This window comes from Felis catus, chromosome A2, assembly GCF_018350175.1.
Source record: "Felis catus isolate Fca126 chromosome A2, F.catus_Fca126_mat1.0, whole genome shotgun sequence".
In the NCBI taxonomy this organism is placed as follows: Eukaryota; Metazoa; Chordata; class Mammalia; order Carnivora; family Felidae; genus Felis; species Felis catus.
In genome coordinates this window covers 10,669,575-10,688,625 of record NC_058369.1, presented here as the reverse complement: position 1 = coordinate 10,688,625, position 19,051 = coordinate 10,669,575, and the positions used below count along the sequence as shown (strand labels likewise).

The 19,051-nt window shown below is 39.1% G+C and overlaps 1 protein-coding gene across 1 annotated transcript; it reads right to left on the bottom strand.

The window, feature by feature from the left end:
- Positions 1-1,774: 1,774 nt before the first annotated feature.
- LOC101080364 (olfactory receptor-like protein OLF4) lies at positions 1,775-7,560 on the bottom strand. The gene has a single exon (XM_045047250.1). The coding sequence runs from the start codon at positions 5,789-5,791 to the stop codon at positions 4,823-4,825; it is 969 nt and encodes a 322-aa protein (XP_044903185.1). The 5' UTR covers positions 5,792-7,560; the 3' UTR covers positions 1,775-4,822.
- Positions 7,561-19,051: the final 11,491 nt, after the last annotated feature.

Genomic DNA, 19,051 nt, shown 5'->3' with positions numbered 1-19,051 from the left:
AACTCAATTGTAATAACAACAGAAATATAACTAAGTGCAATAGGAGGGAGCCCAGAAAAAAACTCTCATACATACAACTGAATGATTTTTGAAAAGAGTTCCAGGAAAGTTCAAAGATAAATGTACAGTCTTTCTAAGAAATCATGATGGGGCACCTGGGTGGCTTAGTCAGTTGAGTGTCCAACTCAGATTTCGGCTCAGGTCATGATTCCAGTGTGGTGGGATCAATCCCTACATTGGGCTCTGCACTGAGTGTGGAGACTGATAAATATTCTTTCTCTCTCTCCCTCTACCCCTCTCCCCAGCTCACACTCTCTCACTCTATAAACACATACATACATACATACATACATACATACATACACACACACATAAAATGGTGGTGGGAGATCTGGATATCCACATACAAGAATAAATAAAAGATGAAAGTGTCCTTTTCATCTACCATCTACAAACATGACTGCAAATGGACCTCATACCTAACCATAGGGAATAAAACTGTAATTTGGCTATTGTTGTTAGCACTGCTATAAACACTGGGGTGCATGTGCCCCTTAGAAGCAGCATTTTTGTATCTTTTGGATAAATACCCAGTCATGCAACTGCTGGGTCATACAGTAGTTCTATTTAAAAGAGGTGGTATTATATATACAATGGAATACTACTCCATCACCAAAAAGTATGAAATCTTGTCATTTGCACCAATGTGAATGAAACTGGGGCATATCCTGCTAAGTGAAATAAGTCCATCAGAAAAAGACAAATACCATATGATTTCACTCATATGTGGGATTTAAGAAACACAACAGATGAACATAGGAGAAGGGAAGGAAAAATAAGATAAAAACAGAGAGGGAGACAAACTATAAGAGACTCCTATATACAGAGAATAAACTGAGGGTTGCTGGAGGGGAGGTGGGTGGGAAGATGGGCTAAATGGTGACAGACATTAAGTAGGACACTTGTTGGGTGTTATATGTAAGTGATGAATCCCTAGGTTCTACTCCTGAAACCAATATTACACTGTATGTTAACTTAATTGAATTTACATAAATAATTTTAAATAATAAAAAAAAGAAATAAAACTGTAACCCCTTAGAAGAAAACACAGAGAGAGATGCACCTCCATGACACTGGATTTGACAAACTTTTCCTGAATATAACACCAAAGACACAGGCAACTAAAGAAAAAATTACTTCAGCAAAATAAAAAAATAAAAAATATTTGGACGTTGAAGGGCACTATTCCCCAAGTGAAAAAGGCAGTCCACAAAATGGAGAAAGGACTGGAAAATCACACACCTGATAATAGATTAATATCCAAAATATGTAAAGAATTGCAAAACTTCGGGGCGCCTGGGTGGCTCAGTTGGTTGAGCATCGGACTTTGGCTCAGGTCATGATCTCGCAGTGCGTGAGTTTGAGCCTCGCGTTGGGCTGTGTGTTGAACAGCTCGGAGCCTGGAGCCTGCTTCAGATTCTGTGTCTCCCTCTCTCTCTGACCCTCCCCTGTTCATGCTCTGTCCCTCTCTGTCTCAAAAATAAACATTAAAAAAAGAAAACAAAAACAATGTATTCAAGAATTGCAAAAATTCAACAGCAAAACAACTCAGTTAAAAAACAGGCAATGTCATTAGACATTTCTCCAGAGAAGATATAGGAATGACTAATTCGCTCATGAAAGATGCGCAACATAACTAATCATTAGGGAAGTGCAAACCAAAACCATAATGCATAGATACCAACTCACACACACTAGGATGGCTATTGTAAAAACTAAATCAGAAAATAAGTGTTGGTGAGATTGTGGAGAAATTGGAGACTAAAAAGGGGCACAGCTGCTAGAGGAAACAGTGTGCTAGTTCCTCAGAAATGTAAACACAGAATTATCATTTGATCCAGTAGATTCACTTCTGGTTATGTACCCACTTATATGCCCCAAAAGACTAAAGCAGTGACTAGAAAAGATTTTTTGTACAACACTTTTCATAACAGATTTATTTACAGTAGCCAAAATGTGGAGACAACCCAAATGTCCATCAACAAACTCACAGACGAACAAAATGTGGTGAAAACATACAGTGGAATATCATTCAGGCTTTAATATGAATAGAATTCTGGCATAGGCTACAACATGGGTGAAACAAACATTATGCTAAGTGAAAGGAAGGATGTAAAAGGATCCATATTAAACAATAACATCTACATAAGGAACCTTTGGTATTCAGTTTTAGAGAAAGAGGTAGGATGGTGGGAGACAGGGACTGGAAAAAGGGGCAATGGGGAGTTACTATTTCAAGTGGACAAAGATTCAGTTTGAGATGATAAGAAAATTCTGGAGACGGATCGAGGTGGTGATTGCACAACAGTGAAAAAGTACTTAAGGCCACTTAAGTGTATTTCAAAATGTTTAAAATAATAAATTTCATATATTTTTTACCCTGACAAAAAAGGAACTAAAAGAGTGACATATTCTAAAAGAATTTCAGTGCCATAAAGAGCTTGATGATGTAGAGGAAGGAATCCAAAGTACAAGGAGACAAGAGTGTTGTGATGGGTTTATCTTGTGTGATTCTACCCTATGAGACCCCAACACCCCCCTCAACCACAAAGTACACCCAAAATAAGAGTTTGGAGAATATAAAATTCATAAAGCATTGAGAAACACCTTGGCGAGGGATGTAATGTCTTCCTTGACAAGCTCTACAGAGCTTCTCCCCAATATGACAGACTTACCATGGACATGCTGAAATTGAAATGCCTTTGTCCTGAGTTCAGCCCCTGCCCCCTCCACTGAATTGCCAGAGGCCATGTCAACAGTCTGAAACCACCCAGGGTATAGTATTATAGTGCATATAAGAGTTAATCATTCTCATCAACATTGGTTGAGCCACAGAGATTTCTGGAACTGGCATTTTCATCAAGGTGTCTCCATGAAACAAAATGATGGGCGGCTTACTAAGGGTTCATCCAAGTTGTGTAGCTATGAAAAACAAGGAAAACAAAAACAACAACCAAAACACCTACCTCTAATAATCATGAAGAAAAGATTGACCTGAGTCACCACAATGAAGGGTCATAATCTCTACTTGCCTCTCAGACCTGAGACTGTTCACTGACTCGGATCCTCAGTTGATGGAACCAATTAGTGAAGGATGAGTGAAGGATGTAAAATAGCAACAATGCTTTACATTTTCCACCAAACCCAACCCAAAGACTCTAAGGTAATGGTGGTAGCCAACTTATAATGGTTCGTGGGGACTGTGGTCTGAACCAAAATTGGTAGCTTGATATTGGGCAAGATGAGAGTAGTTTTCCCACGGAAACTGGCAAATGCTATAAGTAAGCTCTCTTCTTTATTCTATTTTTCTCATTTTCCTTCTTTCTTCTTGCTTTCCCTGTTTCTTCTTCTCTTTGCTTTTGAGTGAGAGCCCCTTAAACATTTCTCTGAATATTAGTCCTTAAAGGGACCTGTGGACTTTTACCTGGAAAACTGTGAATCAGGTAATAGGAAATTACCATTACGGCCAACCATCAAACTGGTGGCTTCTGGGGTAAGGTGATAAGGAGACTTTCACTTGCTCTGCCTCATAAAGCACAGGCTAGAACCATAAGTATATCCTGCTATCAATGCCTAAATTCTGGGATGCATCATTAGAAAAGACAGAGGTAAGGGCACCTGAGTATTTCAGTTGGTTAAGCATCCGGTTCAGCTCAGGTCATGATCTCACAATTTGTGGGTTCAAGCCCCACGTCGGGCTCTGTGCTGACAGCTCAGAGCCTGGAGCCTGCTTCAGATTCTGTGCTTCCCTCTCTCTCTGCCCATCCCTCTGCCCCCACCCCCATGCTCTGTCTGTCTGAAAAATAAATAAAAACATTTTAAAATTTTTTAAAGAAAAGACAGAGGTGGCAATAGGCAGACTATCCATATTGTGGTTGGGATCTGTTAAGGGCTTATCATAGTTTGGAGGTGCTGAGGGCAATCAGAAAATAGGGTTGCTACCTACCAAAATATTAAAAGGAAAGTAATAGTACATGCCTGGGATAAGCACCAACAATGACACCATCAATGCCTGAAAAATCACGAGTTGTCATTTCTATTAACTTCACATGTAATGAATGTTTTGAAGTGTGCAAGGGGAAACTAGATATTGCATAGTGAATGTGGATTATCGTTAACAAATCACACAGGATTCCAGGGGCCTCTGCTCTTGCAGATGTGAGCTCTTTCCAAGGTGGATTGACAGAAACCCCGGGAACCTGGTATATAACCTCTGATATGCTGAATGATTTTACTGCCAAAGCAGATACTCTACCAGACAGCTGCTTTCATCTCAGAGAGGAAGGATTCCACATTTACTCCACTGGCTTCCCCTATCACATCATAAGTACTCAATTTCCTATAGCCTTTATTTGTTGCTGAAAATCCATGCGATGGAATTTAATGAGAAGTCTAAACCGTTTAAAAGAAATACAGAAGAGGAGCACCTGGGTGGCTCAGGAACTTAGCATCAACTTTTGATATCAGCTCAACTTATGATATGAACTCATCAATTGTGAGATCACACCCCACATCAGACTCTGCACTGGTTGCGAGGAGCCTGTTTAGGATTCTCCCTCTCCCTCTCTCTGCCCCTCCCTGCTCTCTCTCTCTCTAAATAAATAAGCTTCAACAAGAAAAGAGATACAGAAGAAATGGTGGCTCATAATGTATGAAAAACACAAATCAACCCAAACTGTAGAAAGACAAACTGCAGATTGTCAGCCTATGAACTGACACAAATATCATGATCTAGGTTTTCTAGGGTTTGGAGCCCTGTTACTCAAGTCTTTATCCTGTAACAAAGAATCCTATATGCAGAGAATGTCTCTCGGCTAAAGAGATTTCTCAGGGCTTGCTTGATGTCTCTGTTCCTCAGACCATAGATAAAGGGGTTCAGCATGGGCGTCACCACTGTGAACATCACTGAGGCTATGGCACTTGCTCTGGAGTTTTGTGAAGCAGCAAAACTAAGATAAACCCCAAGGCTTGTACCGTAGAACAAAGAGACCACTGCAAGATGAGACCCACATGTGGAAAATGCTTTATACTTGCCCATTGCTGATGAAATTCTCAAAATGGAAGTTACAATTCTATAGTAAGAGAACAGGATACCAGTGAGTGGAACAACACCCAGAAGTCCACTTGTGAGATAGATCATCAGGTCATTGAGGAAGGTATCAGAGCAAGCAAGTTGGATCACCTGAATAAGTTCACAGAAAAAGTGAAGGATTTCCAGATCTGTGCAAAAAGAGAGTCGCAAAATCATCAAGTCATGTAATAGAGAGGTAAGAACACTCAATATCCAGGGAACCAGAAGCAGGATGCTGCAGAATTTGGGATTCATGATGACCATGTAGTGCAATGGGTGACAGATGGCCACGAACCGGTCATAGGCCATCACTGTCAAGAGGAAGTTGTCTAATCCTACAAAAAGCATGAAAAAGTACATCTGGCTGAGACAGCCTTCATAGGTGATCACTTTGCTCTGCGTCTGGATGTTCAGCAGCATCTTTGGGATGGTGGTGGAGGTGAAACAGATGTCTGAAAAGGACAGGTTGGAGAGGAAGAAGTACATGGGCATGTGGAGGCGGGAGTCCGTGATAATGGCCAGGATCATGAGCAGGTTCCCAGTGAAGGTGACCAGGTACATGGACAGGAACGGCCAAAAGAGCAGGGACTGCAGCCCCCCCTCGTCTGAGAGCCCCAAGAGGATAAATTCTGTAACACGGGTTTGATTTCTTCCTTCCATGTGTCTGGTGAAAACAGCTGGAACAGAGACAAGAGCATTGTAAAGGCACAGGCAGTGATCACAGAATTGAAAGAAATGCTGCAATTTGTGTTTCCAACGTGCTTCATTAGTTAATTCTTAAACATTACCTACCATCTAGAAAATTTAGCAGAAAATTTCAGGGAATCCCAATGTTCCGTGTTTTCCATGAGGCTGAAACTGATTCACAATCCTTGTCCTGAATCAAAACATTTATCCAAAGCAATGTTCTCCTCCATAAATTTCCTGAGACTCTTTTTGTTCACCCAACAAATATTTTAACCTATTATTTTGTTGGCAAGATTTTTTGAAAGCACTGAAAAAATTAGTGATGTGCATTTGACCTCAACAAGACTGAGTTTAAGATGCGTGTGTGTCAGAGGCAGCGAATATTACTAAATGAAGAATGATGTTTCAAGTGGTGGTTACAACCAGTAAGTAAAACAATGTCACACTAGGAATCCTAAATGAAGGGGAAACTTGCCATTGTATCATCTCTGATGAGGGGCTTCAAAGCTGAAAAACTGAGGGCAGTGGATATATGAACCATGCAGATAACTTTGAGGAAACCAATTAAGGCAGAGAAAAAGCCTGTGCAAGGACCCTAAGGCAAGACCCAAACCCATCAGGCAACATCAAAGAGAAAGCTGTGAGCAGAGCAGGTAACACAACAGGAGCAGGGGTGGGGTGTAAGATAAGAAAGAGAGGAGCTCAAAGCCTCCTGCATCTGTGGAAACGTCCTAAGGGAGTGGACACTACAGTCCATTGTTGTTTTTATACCTATATGTTATATATGATGTCTGCTACCACGGAATAAATTTTATGTAATGTGTACAGATACAACATAACTCATTCCTCCATAATTCTATCACATTCTCTCACTCTTACTGTCAGTCTTTAGTTGGTCTAAATTATGCATTTTTTAATTTCATAAAACAGTTTCAGCTTGCTTCAAATGTTTTTCATGTGTGTATATTCACTGATAATATCTCTATTCCCTACACACATACACACACACACACACACACACACACACACACACACAGTGCAGGTAGGAAGAGAGGCAGAGAGAGAGTTTTCCATCATTGTGGTACTGTGTACTCTTGTGGCTGAAGCACAGCTGTTTTAGAAAGCAGGGGACAGGATACACCATGAGTCAAGAGCTTATTTTTCCTAAGAGAATTGCATTTTGCAATGTAGGTGTGCCAACTGAGTCGTCATGGCTTAGAATCACAAAAACCACACAGAAATAGAAGAATTAACACCAAACTTTCTCAAACTCTTACAAAAATTGAAAGGTTAAAACGTCCTACTTTATTCCAAGAGGCCAACATTGCGCTAATACTGACAAAATAAAGACATTGCAAGAAAATAAAAGTACAGAACAATATTCCAAACAAATACTGATGTGACAATCTTTTACTAAATACTACCAAACAGAACATAGCAGCCTTTTGTTCGTGGTGTAGAAAAGGATAATGCATCATGACCAAGTGGGATTTATTCCTGGAAGGCAAGGATGGTTTTACTTATGAAAATCCGTCAGTGTGGTACACCACATTAACAGAATGAAGGATAAAAGTGCATGCTTATGTCCACTGATGCAGAAAAATAGACAAAATTGGACCTTCTTTCATAATAACAACATTCAAGAAGCTAAGAACAAAAGGAAACTTCTTCAACATGATATAGATCATATGTGAAAGCCCACTTCTAACATCATTCTCAATAGTGAAAGGCTAAGAGTGACCTCTAAGATAAAAACAAGACAAGCATGTCTGCCTTATACCTTCTATGTAACATGGCATTGAAATTTCCAGACAGAGCAATTAGCTGAGAGAGAGAGAGAGAGAGAGAGAGAGAGAGAGAGAAGAAAGAAAGAAAGAAAGAAAGAAAGAAAGAAAGAAAGAAAGAAAGAAGAAGAAGAAGGAAGGAAGGAAGGAGAAGAAGAAGAAGAAAAGAAAGGAAAGAAAGAAAGAAAGAAAGAAAGAAAGAAAGAAAGAAAGAAAGAAAGAAGAAAGAAAGAAAGAAAGAAAGAAAGAAAGAAAGAAAGAAAGAAAGAAAGAAAGAAAGAAAAAGGGGGCGCCTTGGTGGCGTAGTCGGTTGAGTGTCCGACTTCAGCCAGGTCACGATCTCGCGGTCCGTGAGTTCGAGCCCCGCGTCAGGCTCTGGGCTGATGGCTCGGAGCCTGGAGCCTGTTTCCGATTCTGTGTCTCCCTCTCTCTCTGCCCCTCCCCCGTTCATGCTCTGTCTCTCTCTGTCCCAAAAATAAATAAACGTTGAAAAAAAATTAAAAAAAAAAAAGAAAGAAAAAGGAAGGAAGGAAGGAAGGAGAAAAAGAAAAGAAAGAAAGAAAGAAAGAAAGAAAGAAAGAAAGAAAGAAAGAAAGAAAGAAAGAAAGAAAAAGTGGAGGGAGGGATGAGAGAGAAAATGAAATAAAAGTCATTAAAATTAGAAAGGAAGAATATGATTTCTGTTCACAAAGGTGATCATATTTATTTATATTTTTATTTATTTTTGAGAGAGAGTGCATGCAGAGGAGGGAAGGGGGAAAGGGGGAAGGAGGAGCACAGAGAGAGACAGAGACAGAGACAGCGACAGAGACAGAGCATCTGAAGCAATCTGTGAAGCGACAACAGAGAACAACACACAGGATTAAACTCATGAACCAGGAGATCATCACCTGAGCCTATGTCAGATGCCTAACCAATTGAGCCACCCAGGCATCCCACAAAGGTGATCTTATTTAAAAAGAAAGAAGATATCAGGGCACCTGGGTGGCTCAACTGGCAGTCAGTTAAGCATGGTTCCTGGTTACAGCTACGTCAGGATCTAATGGCTGGTGAGATTGAACCCCATGTCCCACTACCCTGGCAGCACAAAGCCTGCCTGAGATTTTCTCTCTCTACCACTCCTTGCCCTTTCCCCACTTGTGCACTCTCTCTTCCTCTCCTTCTCTATCAAGATATAGATAGATAGTGGGGCGCCTGGGTGGCACAGTCGGTTAAGCGTCCGACTTCAGCCAGGTCACGATCTCGCGGTCCGTGAGTTCGAGCCCCGCGTCAGGCTCTGGGCTGGCCGCTCAGAGCCTGGAGCCTGTTTCCGATTCTGTGTCTCCCTCTCTCTCTGCCCCTCCCCTCTCTCTCTGCCCCTCCCCCGTTCATGCTCTGTCTCTCTCTGTCCCAAAAATAAATAAACGTTGAAAAAAAAAATTTAAAGATATAGATAGATAGATAAATAGATAGACAGACAGACAGTAGATAAATGTAAACATAAACTAATAGGATATCAGTAAAAACATATAAACCTGTTAGGCTGATACACATATTCAGCAAATTTGCAGAATACAAATCAGCACACAGACACAATTTACATAGCAGAGCGAATCCCAGCATGGAATGCACCACGTGAAAAAAAAAAAACAACTAACTGTATTACAATTGTACGAGACAATCTCAGTGAAACAGGTAGGCAAAAAAAAAAAGTGCAGAAATATGTGATTTGGAATATGAGTGGATTCTGAAATTTGGAGATGAAAGAAATTGCACAGAAGCACTGCTCCATACTTAATAAAATGTATCCCAGAAGGTATTGTTAACAATACTGATACTTCTGCGCATGTGCACTGTAATTGAACATAGAAGGAAACAGAGAGCAAATGGTGGGAATAAGGTAATCACATTGTGGGACTTTACACGGAAGCAAGAAGGCTAGTATGATCCTTGTGATAATAGAGTTGATGTCATCAGCATGAACTTGCTTCTATCTTAACATAGATACAGAGGCTTACGTATAGATACATCTATGGATGTCTGCGTGTACACAGAGTAGTAAACATTTATATGTTTCCTTGCTGGGTCAGGTCAGGGGATATAGAGAACCTGGTAGCAGCAAGCACACCTGGAACCCATGTCTTGGTTTTAACCCCATGTCCCAAGAAAATGAAACCGGGCTCCTTGCAGAAATGACTGCTTCTAGGGCTCAGGAGGGAAACACAAGAAGCTGAAGCATCATCTTCTGTAAGAGAGTAATGAAATACTACACTCCCTTTAAAAATACAGGAATCATGGGGGCACCTGGGTGGCTCAGTTGGCTGAGTGTCAGACTTCGGCTCAGGGCAAGATGTCACAGTTCGTGGTCCGAGCCCCGCATCAGGCTCTGTGCTGACCGCTTGCTCAGAGCTTGGAACCTGCTTCAGATTCTGTGTCTCCTTCTCTCTCTGCCCCTCCCCTGCTCATGCTTTGTCTCATTCTGTCTCTCAAAAATAAATAAATGTAAAAAAATTTTTTTAAAGCTAGGAATGATAGGGACATGCCAGAGAGACATATCAGCTCACTGAAGGAGCCCCCCATTGCCAAAGCTGGACCAATTTGAGCAACAAAATAAAGAAGTATTGGGCTATGACCCAGAGTATATACTACGTATCAAGGAGTACACACCAAAATAAATAATTAAGGAATAAAGAGAAGAAACGATCTCAAGTGCAGAAGAATGACAATGATTTAAGAAGATAGTCTACTCTCAGAGAGGTGGAGAACTCTCAATACTTAGGATAGAAAAGTCCCTAATGAGCATAGGATGTAAGGAAAGGGGAAAGACTAACCACAGTGGAAAAACTGGGCAAACCCCGTGCCAGCCAGGACATCAATATCAACACCAATGAGAATCTGTCATGTTGACAGTGGGTACATTTGATGTCATGAGATGAACATGGAAGTTTCCCTCTCTGCTCTTCCGGTCCAACATCCACAGTCCTAGTCTACTCATGAACAAAAGAAGGCTAGTCCAAAAGAAGATTATATTACAAAACTCCTGACCATTACTCCTCACAACTATGAATTGCTTCAAGAACAAAGGAAGCCTGAGAAAAAGTCACTGCGTGTGGAAGCTCAGCAGATATGACGATTAAATGTAACAGGTGTAAGCGAGAGGATGTGTTCATAACTTCAGAAACTGAGAGCGGAGCTTCTGACCACCTTCTGAACTAACACAGCACATTTTTGTTTTTGTTTTTGTTTTGCAAAGGTACAACTGTTCAAAAATCAAGTTTATTAAAAATTAAAATTATTAGTGAATAGCAAAATCTCTGGAAACATTGAGCTCTGAGCATGTCCCCAGGCTCTGTTATTTGCTGTGTATAAAGCAGTATCACTGCTTTCACTTTCCATCAGTAAAATAAAATAATGATGCCACACACATAGTTTTTGAATTTTTTCAATTAAATGATGACTGTAAGAGGTCTAGCAGAGTTTCTAGTAAACATTTAAGAATGAATAAAAAACTTCATCTGAGTTTCTGTATCCACGATTTCCACCCCCTCAGAGACCCATTCCTTACCTCCCATCTCATGCTCATGGTACTATTTCCATCATTCACACTCTAAGCACAGCAGTAGAGTTTTCCTCACAATAACCTGGGTCACTTTTCCATCAAGAAGACCTGTTCATAGCTGTCCCTGACATAAAACCGGCACATACTCTTCACTAATTTCAGAATGAAACTTCAACCCTCTAGCCAAAACGTCAATTTCTTGGGTAATCTGACTGTTGCCTACCCAACCAGGCTACTGTGGGTTCCTTTTGCAGAACCTGCAGACCCTGCTCCTAATTGGTGGTCAGACAGTAAGAAGTATTTCTAACTCCAGCAGCACAACTTCCGCTTTATGTAATCTCTGAATTTCCTCCTCTGCTGTTTCATTCTGGACTTCTCACATCCCCTGTGCCCACGGAAAGACTGCCTTCCGAGGCTCGGTACCTACCAGCTTCTCTGTGAAGCCTTAACTGACACCTATGAAAGAGTCCTCTTTATTGAAAACAATTTAAAAAAAATAAAGAGTCAAATTTTGAGGATCTACTTCCCCAGATTCCAATGCAACCTCGCATCACATTTATTTATTTTTACGTCTCTCAGTCTGTTTACACAGTGACTACCTCGAGAGAAGAAACGGTGTCTTTGTCATTTATTTATTCCCAGAATAAATGGTACTGTCTACCATACATTAATTGCTGAAAAATGTTGAATGACTGCAATTTACAAATGGCTCAATAATGATAAACAGTCACTCCCAACAATGGAAGACCCAGCAATGAAAACAGAGGAGGGGCGCCTGGGTGGCTCATTCAGTTAAGCATTGGACTTTGGCTCAGGTCATGATTCTCATGATTGTGGGTCAAGCCCCACATCAGGCTCTGTGCTGACAGCTCAGATTCTGTCCATCCCCTCTCTCTCTGTCCATCCCCTATTTATGCTGTCTCCTTCTCCCTCACAAATAAGTAAAAACGTTAAAAATTATAATAAAAATAAAAAACAATAAAAGAAAAAAGAAAACGGATGAAATAGTGTTGAGAGATAAAGGCCCATAGATTAAGCACTAAGGAGGAGACAGATCAGGGAGAGATGGTTTAGTGTATCCAGAGTTGCCCTCCAGAATCAAAGCCTTATTGGTCAAAACTGGCATCACTAAACTCTCCTTAACTAATTGTCCCTTTGATGCCCTCAAAATAATCACCTATAACGGGGTCCCTCCCACCATAACACATTTCCCCAGCACTTCTGGAGATGCCGTGGCTCACCTAGATGTTAACAGAGAACAGTGTGACATGAATGACCCTCTTTCTCCCATGGAGGTGTCTTTGGTAGTTATATCCCCAGGAAGGGAAGAGACATGGCCCCACTTGTGAAGGTTCTGGAAGACACAGAATCACCCGGGATTACAAGAGTCCACTTCAGTAGGTGCAGCGGAGGCAGTTTCAATTTCTCTGCCTGAAGGCGCTGAATTCCCATGAGTCTCATTAATGAAATATTCTTTTTTCTCTCTTCTCCAAAGAACCATTCTAATATGTTCTAATATGATTTCTCTCATATGTGGAATTTAAGAAACAATATATATATATATATATATATATATATATATATATATATATATATATGAAAGGGAGGGGGAAGAGAAAGAGAAATAAATCCTAAGAATTTCTTAGAGATGGCAAACAAATTCAGGGTTGATGTAGAGAGGTAGGAGGAAGATGGGCTAGATGAATGTTGGATACTAAGGAGGGCAATTTTGACGGCACTGTTGTATGTAAGTGATTAATAAAATAATAATAATGTATGATGTAAGTTTGCAACTTGGATGGACCTAGAGGGTATAGTGCTGAGCCAGTCAGAGAAAGACAAATACCATGTGATGACACTCATATGTGGAATTTAATAAATTAAAAAAGGAACAAACAAGGAAAAGACAGACAAAAAAATCAGACTCTTAAATACAGAGAACAAACAGGTGGCTGCCAGAGGGAATGTGGGTGGGGTTGGGTGAAATAGATAAAGGATATTAACAGCACACTAATCTCCATGAGATCTCAACACTGCATAGAATTGTTAAACATTACATTGTACACATCAAATTAATATAACACTAAATGTAAATTATACTGCAATAAAAACAATGGCTGGGAAGGGTGAAAATAAGATTTTCAGAGTTACCACATTACAATTGAAAGTGATCTGCTTTCCTTTTTTTAAATCCTTTTTTAATTAATTTATTATTTTAATTAATTTTTTAAATATACTTCCAAGTTTGTTATCATATAGTGCAACAATGATTCAAGAGTAGATTCCTTAATTCCCCTTACCCATTTAGCCCACCACCCCTCCCACAACCTCTCCAGCAACCCTCTGATTCTTCTCTATATTTAAGAGTCTCTATGTATGGCTCCCTCCCTGTTTTTATATTATTTTTTCTTCCCGTCCCTTATGTTCATCTGTTTTTTCACTTATGTTCATCTGTTTTTTATCTTAAAGTCCTCATATGAGTGAAGTCATATGATATTTGTCTTTCTCTAATTTCTCTTAGCATAACACCCTCCAGTTCCATCCACGTAGTTGCAAAAGGCAAGATTTCATTATTTTTGATTGCTGAGTGATACTCCATTTTATATATATAACACATCTTCTTTATCCATTCATCTGTTGACGGACATTTGAGCTCTTTCCATACTTTGGCTACTGTTGATAGTGCTGCTATAAACACTGGGGTGCATGTGCCCTTTCAAAACAGCCTACCTGTATCCCTTGGATAAATACCTAGTAGTGCAGTTGCTGGGCCATAGGGTAGTTCTATTTTTAATTTTTTGAGGAACCTCCATACTGTTTTCCAAAGCGGCTGTACCAGTTTGCATTCCCACCAGCAGTGCAAAAGAGATCCTGTTTTTCTGTATCCTCGCCAACATCTGTTGTTGCCTGAGTCGTTAATGTTAGCCACTCTGACAGGTGTGAGGTGGTATCTCATTGCAGTTTTGATATGTATTTCCCTGGTGATGAGTGATGTTGAACACTTTTCATGTGTCTGTTAGCCATCTGGATGTCTTCTTTGGAGAAGTGTCTATTCATGTCTTTTGCCCATTTCTTCACTGGATTATTTGTTTTTTGGGTGTTGAGTTTGATAAGTTCTTTATAGATTTTGGATACTAACCCTTTATCTGATATGTCATTTGCAAATATCTTCTCCCATTCTGTTGGTTTCCTTTTAGTTTTACTGATTGTTTCCTTTGCTGTACTGAAGCTTTTGACTTTGATGAGGTCCCAATAGTTCATTTTTACTTTTGTTTCCTTGCCTCCGGAGACGTGTTGAGTATGAAGTTGCTGCAGCCGAGATCGGAGAGGTTTTTTTCTGCTTTCTCTTCAAGGATTTTGATGGCTTCCTGTCTTACATTTAGGTCTTTCATCCATTTTCAGTTTATTTTGTGTATGGTGTAAGAAAGTGGTCCAGGTTCATTTTTCTGCATGCCGTTGTCCAGTTTTCCCAGCACCATTTGCTGAAGAGACTGTCTTTATTCCATTGGGTATTCTATCCTGCATTTTCAAAGGTTAGTTGGCCATACATTTGTGGGTCCATTTCTGGGTTCTCTATTCTGTTCCATTGATCTGAGTGTCTGTTTTTTGCCAGTGTCATACTGTCTTGATGACTACAGCATTGTAACACGTCTTGAAGTCTGGGATTGTGATGCCTCCAGCTTCGGTTCTCTTTTACAAGATTAGTTTGGGTATTAGGGGTCTTTTCTGGCTCCATACTAATTTTAGGATTGTTTGTACTAGGTCTGTGAAGAGTATTGGTGATATTTTGATAGGAATTGCATTGAATATGTAGATTGCTTTGGGTAGTATTGACATTATAACAGTATTTTTTCTTCCTATCTAGAGACATGGAATATTTTTTCATTTTTTTGTGTCTTCTTCAATTTCATTCATAAGCTTTCAATAGTTTTCAATGTATAGATTTTTCACCACTTTGGTTAGGTTTATTACTAGGTATTTTACGGGTTTTGGTGCAATTGTAAATAGGATCAATACCTTGATTTCTCTTTCTGTTGCTTCATTATTGGTCTATAGGAATGCAACCAATTCCTGTGCATTGATTTTATATACTGCAACTTTGCTGAATTCATAGATCAGTTCTAGAAGTTTTTTGGTGGAATCTTTTGGGTTTCCCATAGAGAGTACCATGTCATCTGCAAAGAGTGAAAGTTTGACCTCCTCCTGCCTGATTGGGATTCCTTTTATTCCTTTGTGTTGGCCGATAGCTGAGGCTAGGACTTCCAATACTACACTAAATAGCAGTGGTGAGAGTGGACATCCCTGTCTTGTTCCTGACCTTAGAGGGAGAGCTCTCAGGATTTCCCCATTGAGGATGATATTAGTGGTAGGTCTTTCATATATGGCTTTCATAATCTTGAGGTATTATCCTTCTATCCCTACTTTCCTGATGGTTTTTACCAAGAAAGGATGCTGTATTTTGTCAAATGCTTTGTCTGCATCTGTTGAGAGGATCATGTGGTTCTTGTCCTTTCTTTTATTGGTGTGATGTATCACATTGATTGTTTTGCAGATATCAAACCAACCTGCATCTCAGTTGGTCATGGTGAATAATTCTTTTAATGTATTGATGGATCCAGTTGAGTAGTATCTTGTTGAGGATTTTTCCATCCATGTTCATCAGGAAAATTCGTCTGTAGCTCTCCTTTTTGTTGGGGTCTTTCTGGATTTGGAGTCAAGGTAATACTGGCTTCGTAGAAAGAGTTTGGAAGTTTTCCTTCTATTTCTATTTTTTGGAACAGCTTCAAAAGAATAGGTGTTAATGCATCTTTAACTGTTTGGTAGAATCCCACTGGAAGCCACCTGGCCCTGACTCCTGTTTTTGGGAAATTTTTTGATTACTAATTTGATTTCTTTACTGGTTATGGAACTGTTCAAATTTTCTATTTCTTCCTGTTTCAGTTATGGTAGTTTATATGCTTCTAGGAATTTGTCCATTTCTTCCAGATTGTGCATTTTATTAGCATATAATTAATCATAATATTCTCTTATTATTGTTTTGTATTTTTGCAGTGCTGGTTGTGATCTCTCCCCTTTCATTCTTGATTTTACTTATGTGGGTCCTTTCCTTTTTCTTTTTGACCAAACTGGCTAGGTCTTTATCAATTTTGTTAATTCTTTCAAAGAACCATCTCCTGGTTTCATTGTTCTGTTCTGTTTTTTGGTTTCAATAGCATTGATTTCTGCTCTAATCTTTACTATGTCCTGTCTTATGCTGGTTTGGGGTTTTATTTGCTGTTCTTTATCCAGCTTTTTAAGATATAAGGTTAGGTTGTGTATCTGAGACCTTTCTTCCTTCTTTAGGAAAGCCTGGATTGCTATATACTTCCCACTTATGACTACCTTCCCTGCGTCCCAGAGGTTTTGGGCTAAGGTGTTATCATTTTCATTGGCTTCCATGTACTTTTAATTTCCTCTTTAACTTCTTGGTTAGCCCATTCATTCATTGGTAGGATGTTCCTTAGTGTCCAAGTATTAGTTATCTTTCCAAATTTTTCTTGTGGTTGGTTTCGAGTTTCATAGCATTGTGGTCTGAAAATATGCATGTATGATCTCAATCTTTTTGTACTTATTGAGGGATGATTTGTGTCCCAGTATGTGATCTATTCTGGAGACTGTTTCATGTGCAGTTGAGAAGAATGTGTATTCTGCTGCTTTCGGATGAAATGTTCTGAATATATCTGTTAAGTCCATCTGGTCCAGTGTGTCATTCAAAGCCATTGTTTCATTGTTGATTTCTGATTAAATGATCTGTCCATTGTTGCAAGTGGCATGTTGAAGTCCCTTACTACTATGGTATTATTAACAATGAGTTTCTTTATGTTTGTGATTAATAGATTTATATATTTGGGTGCTTTCACATTTGGAGCATAAGTGTTTACAATTGTTATATCTTGGTGGATAGAACAATTCATCTCTTGTTATGGTCTTTATTTTAAAATCTAGCTTGTCTGATATATGTATGGCTACTCTGGCTTTCTTATAGTGACCATTAGCATGAAAGATGGCTCTCCATCCCCTACTTTCAATCTAAAGGTTTCTTTAGGTCTACAATGGGTCTCTTGTAAACAACATATAGATGGATCTTGTTTTCCTATCCATTCTGTTATCCTATGTCTTTTGATTGAAGCATTTATTCCATTGACATTTAGGATGAGTACTGAAAGATATGAATTTATTGCCATTATGTTGCCTGGAGAGTTGGAGTTTCTGGTGTTATTCTCTGGTCCTTTCTAATCGTTGTTGCTTTTTGGTCTTTTTTTCTTTTTTTTTTTTTTTTCTTTTTCTTTTTGTCCTTTCTCCCCTCAGAGAGTCCCCCTTAAAATTTTTTGCAGGGATGGTTAAGTGGTCATGAACTCTTTCAATTTTTGTGTGTCTGGGAAATCTTTTATCTCTCCTTCTATTTTGAATGACAGCCTTGCTGGATAAAGAATACTTGGCTGCATATTTTTCCTATTCAGCACATTCAATATATCCTGCCACTCCTTTCTGGCCTGCTAACTTTCTGTGGATAGGTCTGCTGTGAACCCAATCTGTCTTCCCTTGTAGGTTAAGGACTTTTTTCTCTTGCTGCTTTCATGATTCTTTCCTTGCCTGAGTATTTTGTGAATTTGACTATAATATGCCTTGTTGATGCTCGGTTTTTGTTGAATCTAATGGGAGGTGTTTCCTGAATTTTTATGTCTGTGTCTTTCTCTAGGTTAGGAAAGTTTTCTACTATGATTTCTTTACATAAACCTTCCATCCCTTTTTATCTCTCTTCATCTTCTAAGACCCCCTACGATTGGGATGTTATTCCTTTTTAATGAGTCACTGAATTCTCTAATTCTTATATTGTGCTCTTTTGCCTTAGTTTCCCTCTTTTTTTCTGCTTTCATTATGCTCATTAAGTTTGTCCTCTATATCGTTGATTCACTGCTCTGTTTCATCCATCCTTGTCACCGTGGCATCCATTCAAGAATGTAGCTCAGTTATATCATTGTTTTTCATCCTGACTGGCTTTTACTTCTTTCATCTCTGCAGAAAGCGATTCTAATCATTTTAAACCCCAGCTACTCTTATTATCGTGACTCTAAATTATATTTCAGATATCTTACTTGTATCTGTATTGATTAAGTCCCTGGCTGTCATTTATTCCTTTTCTTTCTTTTGGGGTCAACTCCTTCATTTCATCATTTTGAAGGAAGAAAAGGAATTAACAAAGTAAAATAAAAATTGAAAACAACACACAAAAATGAAATAAAGGAGGCTAGATCCTAGGTGTGTTTTGGTCTGGTTGTTAAAGGGAGCTTGATAGATTAGAGAAAAAAGGGAAGGATACGAGAAGACAAAAAAGGAAAAAGAAAAAAGAAAAGGTTTGAAAATTTGAAAAAAATGAATATAATAACATACAATAAATTAAATAATGGGAGTAAAATAGAATTTGAAAATTTTACAAAAAATTAAAAAATATAATTGAAAAAAATGAGGAAAAATCTTTTTAATAAAAATGGAAAATAAAAATAAATTTTTCCCTATCTGTATGCAAGAATAAGAAAAGAGAAGAAAAGGGAAAAAATTGAATAGATGGACCAGCAAACAGAATGAAATACATTTGAAATTATATCCGGTTTTTTTTCCTAGAAGTCAAACTATGAAGCAATTTATAGACTGTAAACTAAGCAGGCAGAGAGACTTCTGGTGTTCCTCAACAGCACAGTTGGCTCAGTTTGGCCAGGCTTAGTGTAACGACTTCATTGTCCACTAGATAGAACAGCTTAGCTTACTGAGGTAGATTGTTGTGGTACATGTAGGCGTGTAGGCGCATGTGCGGGAGGGGTAAAAATGGCATCACCCCTCTATCCAGTGTCTAGTATCAAAACTCTGTGCTCT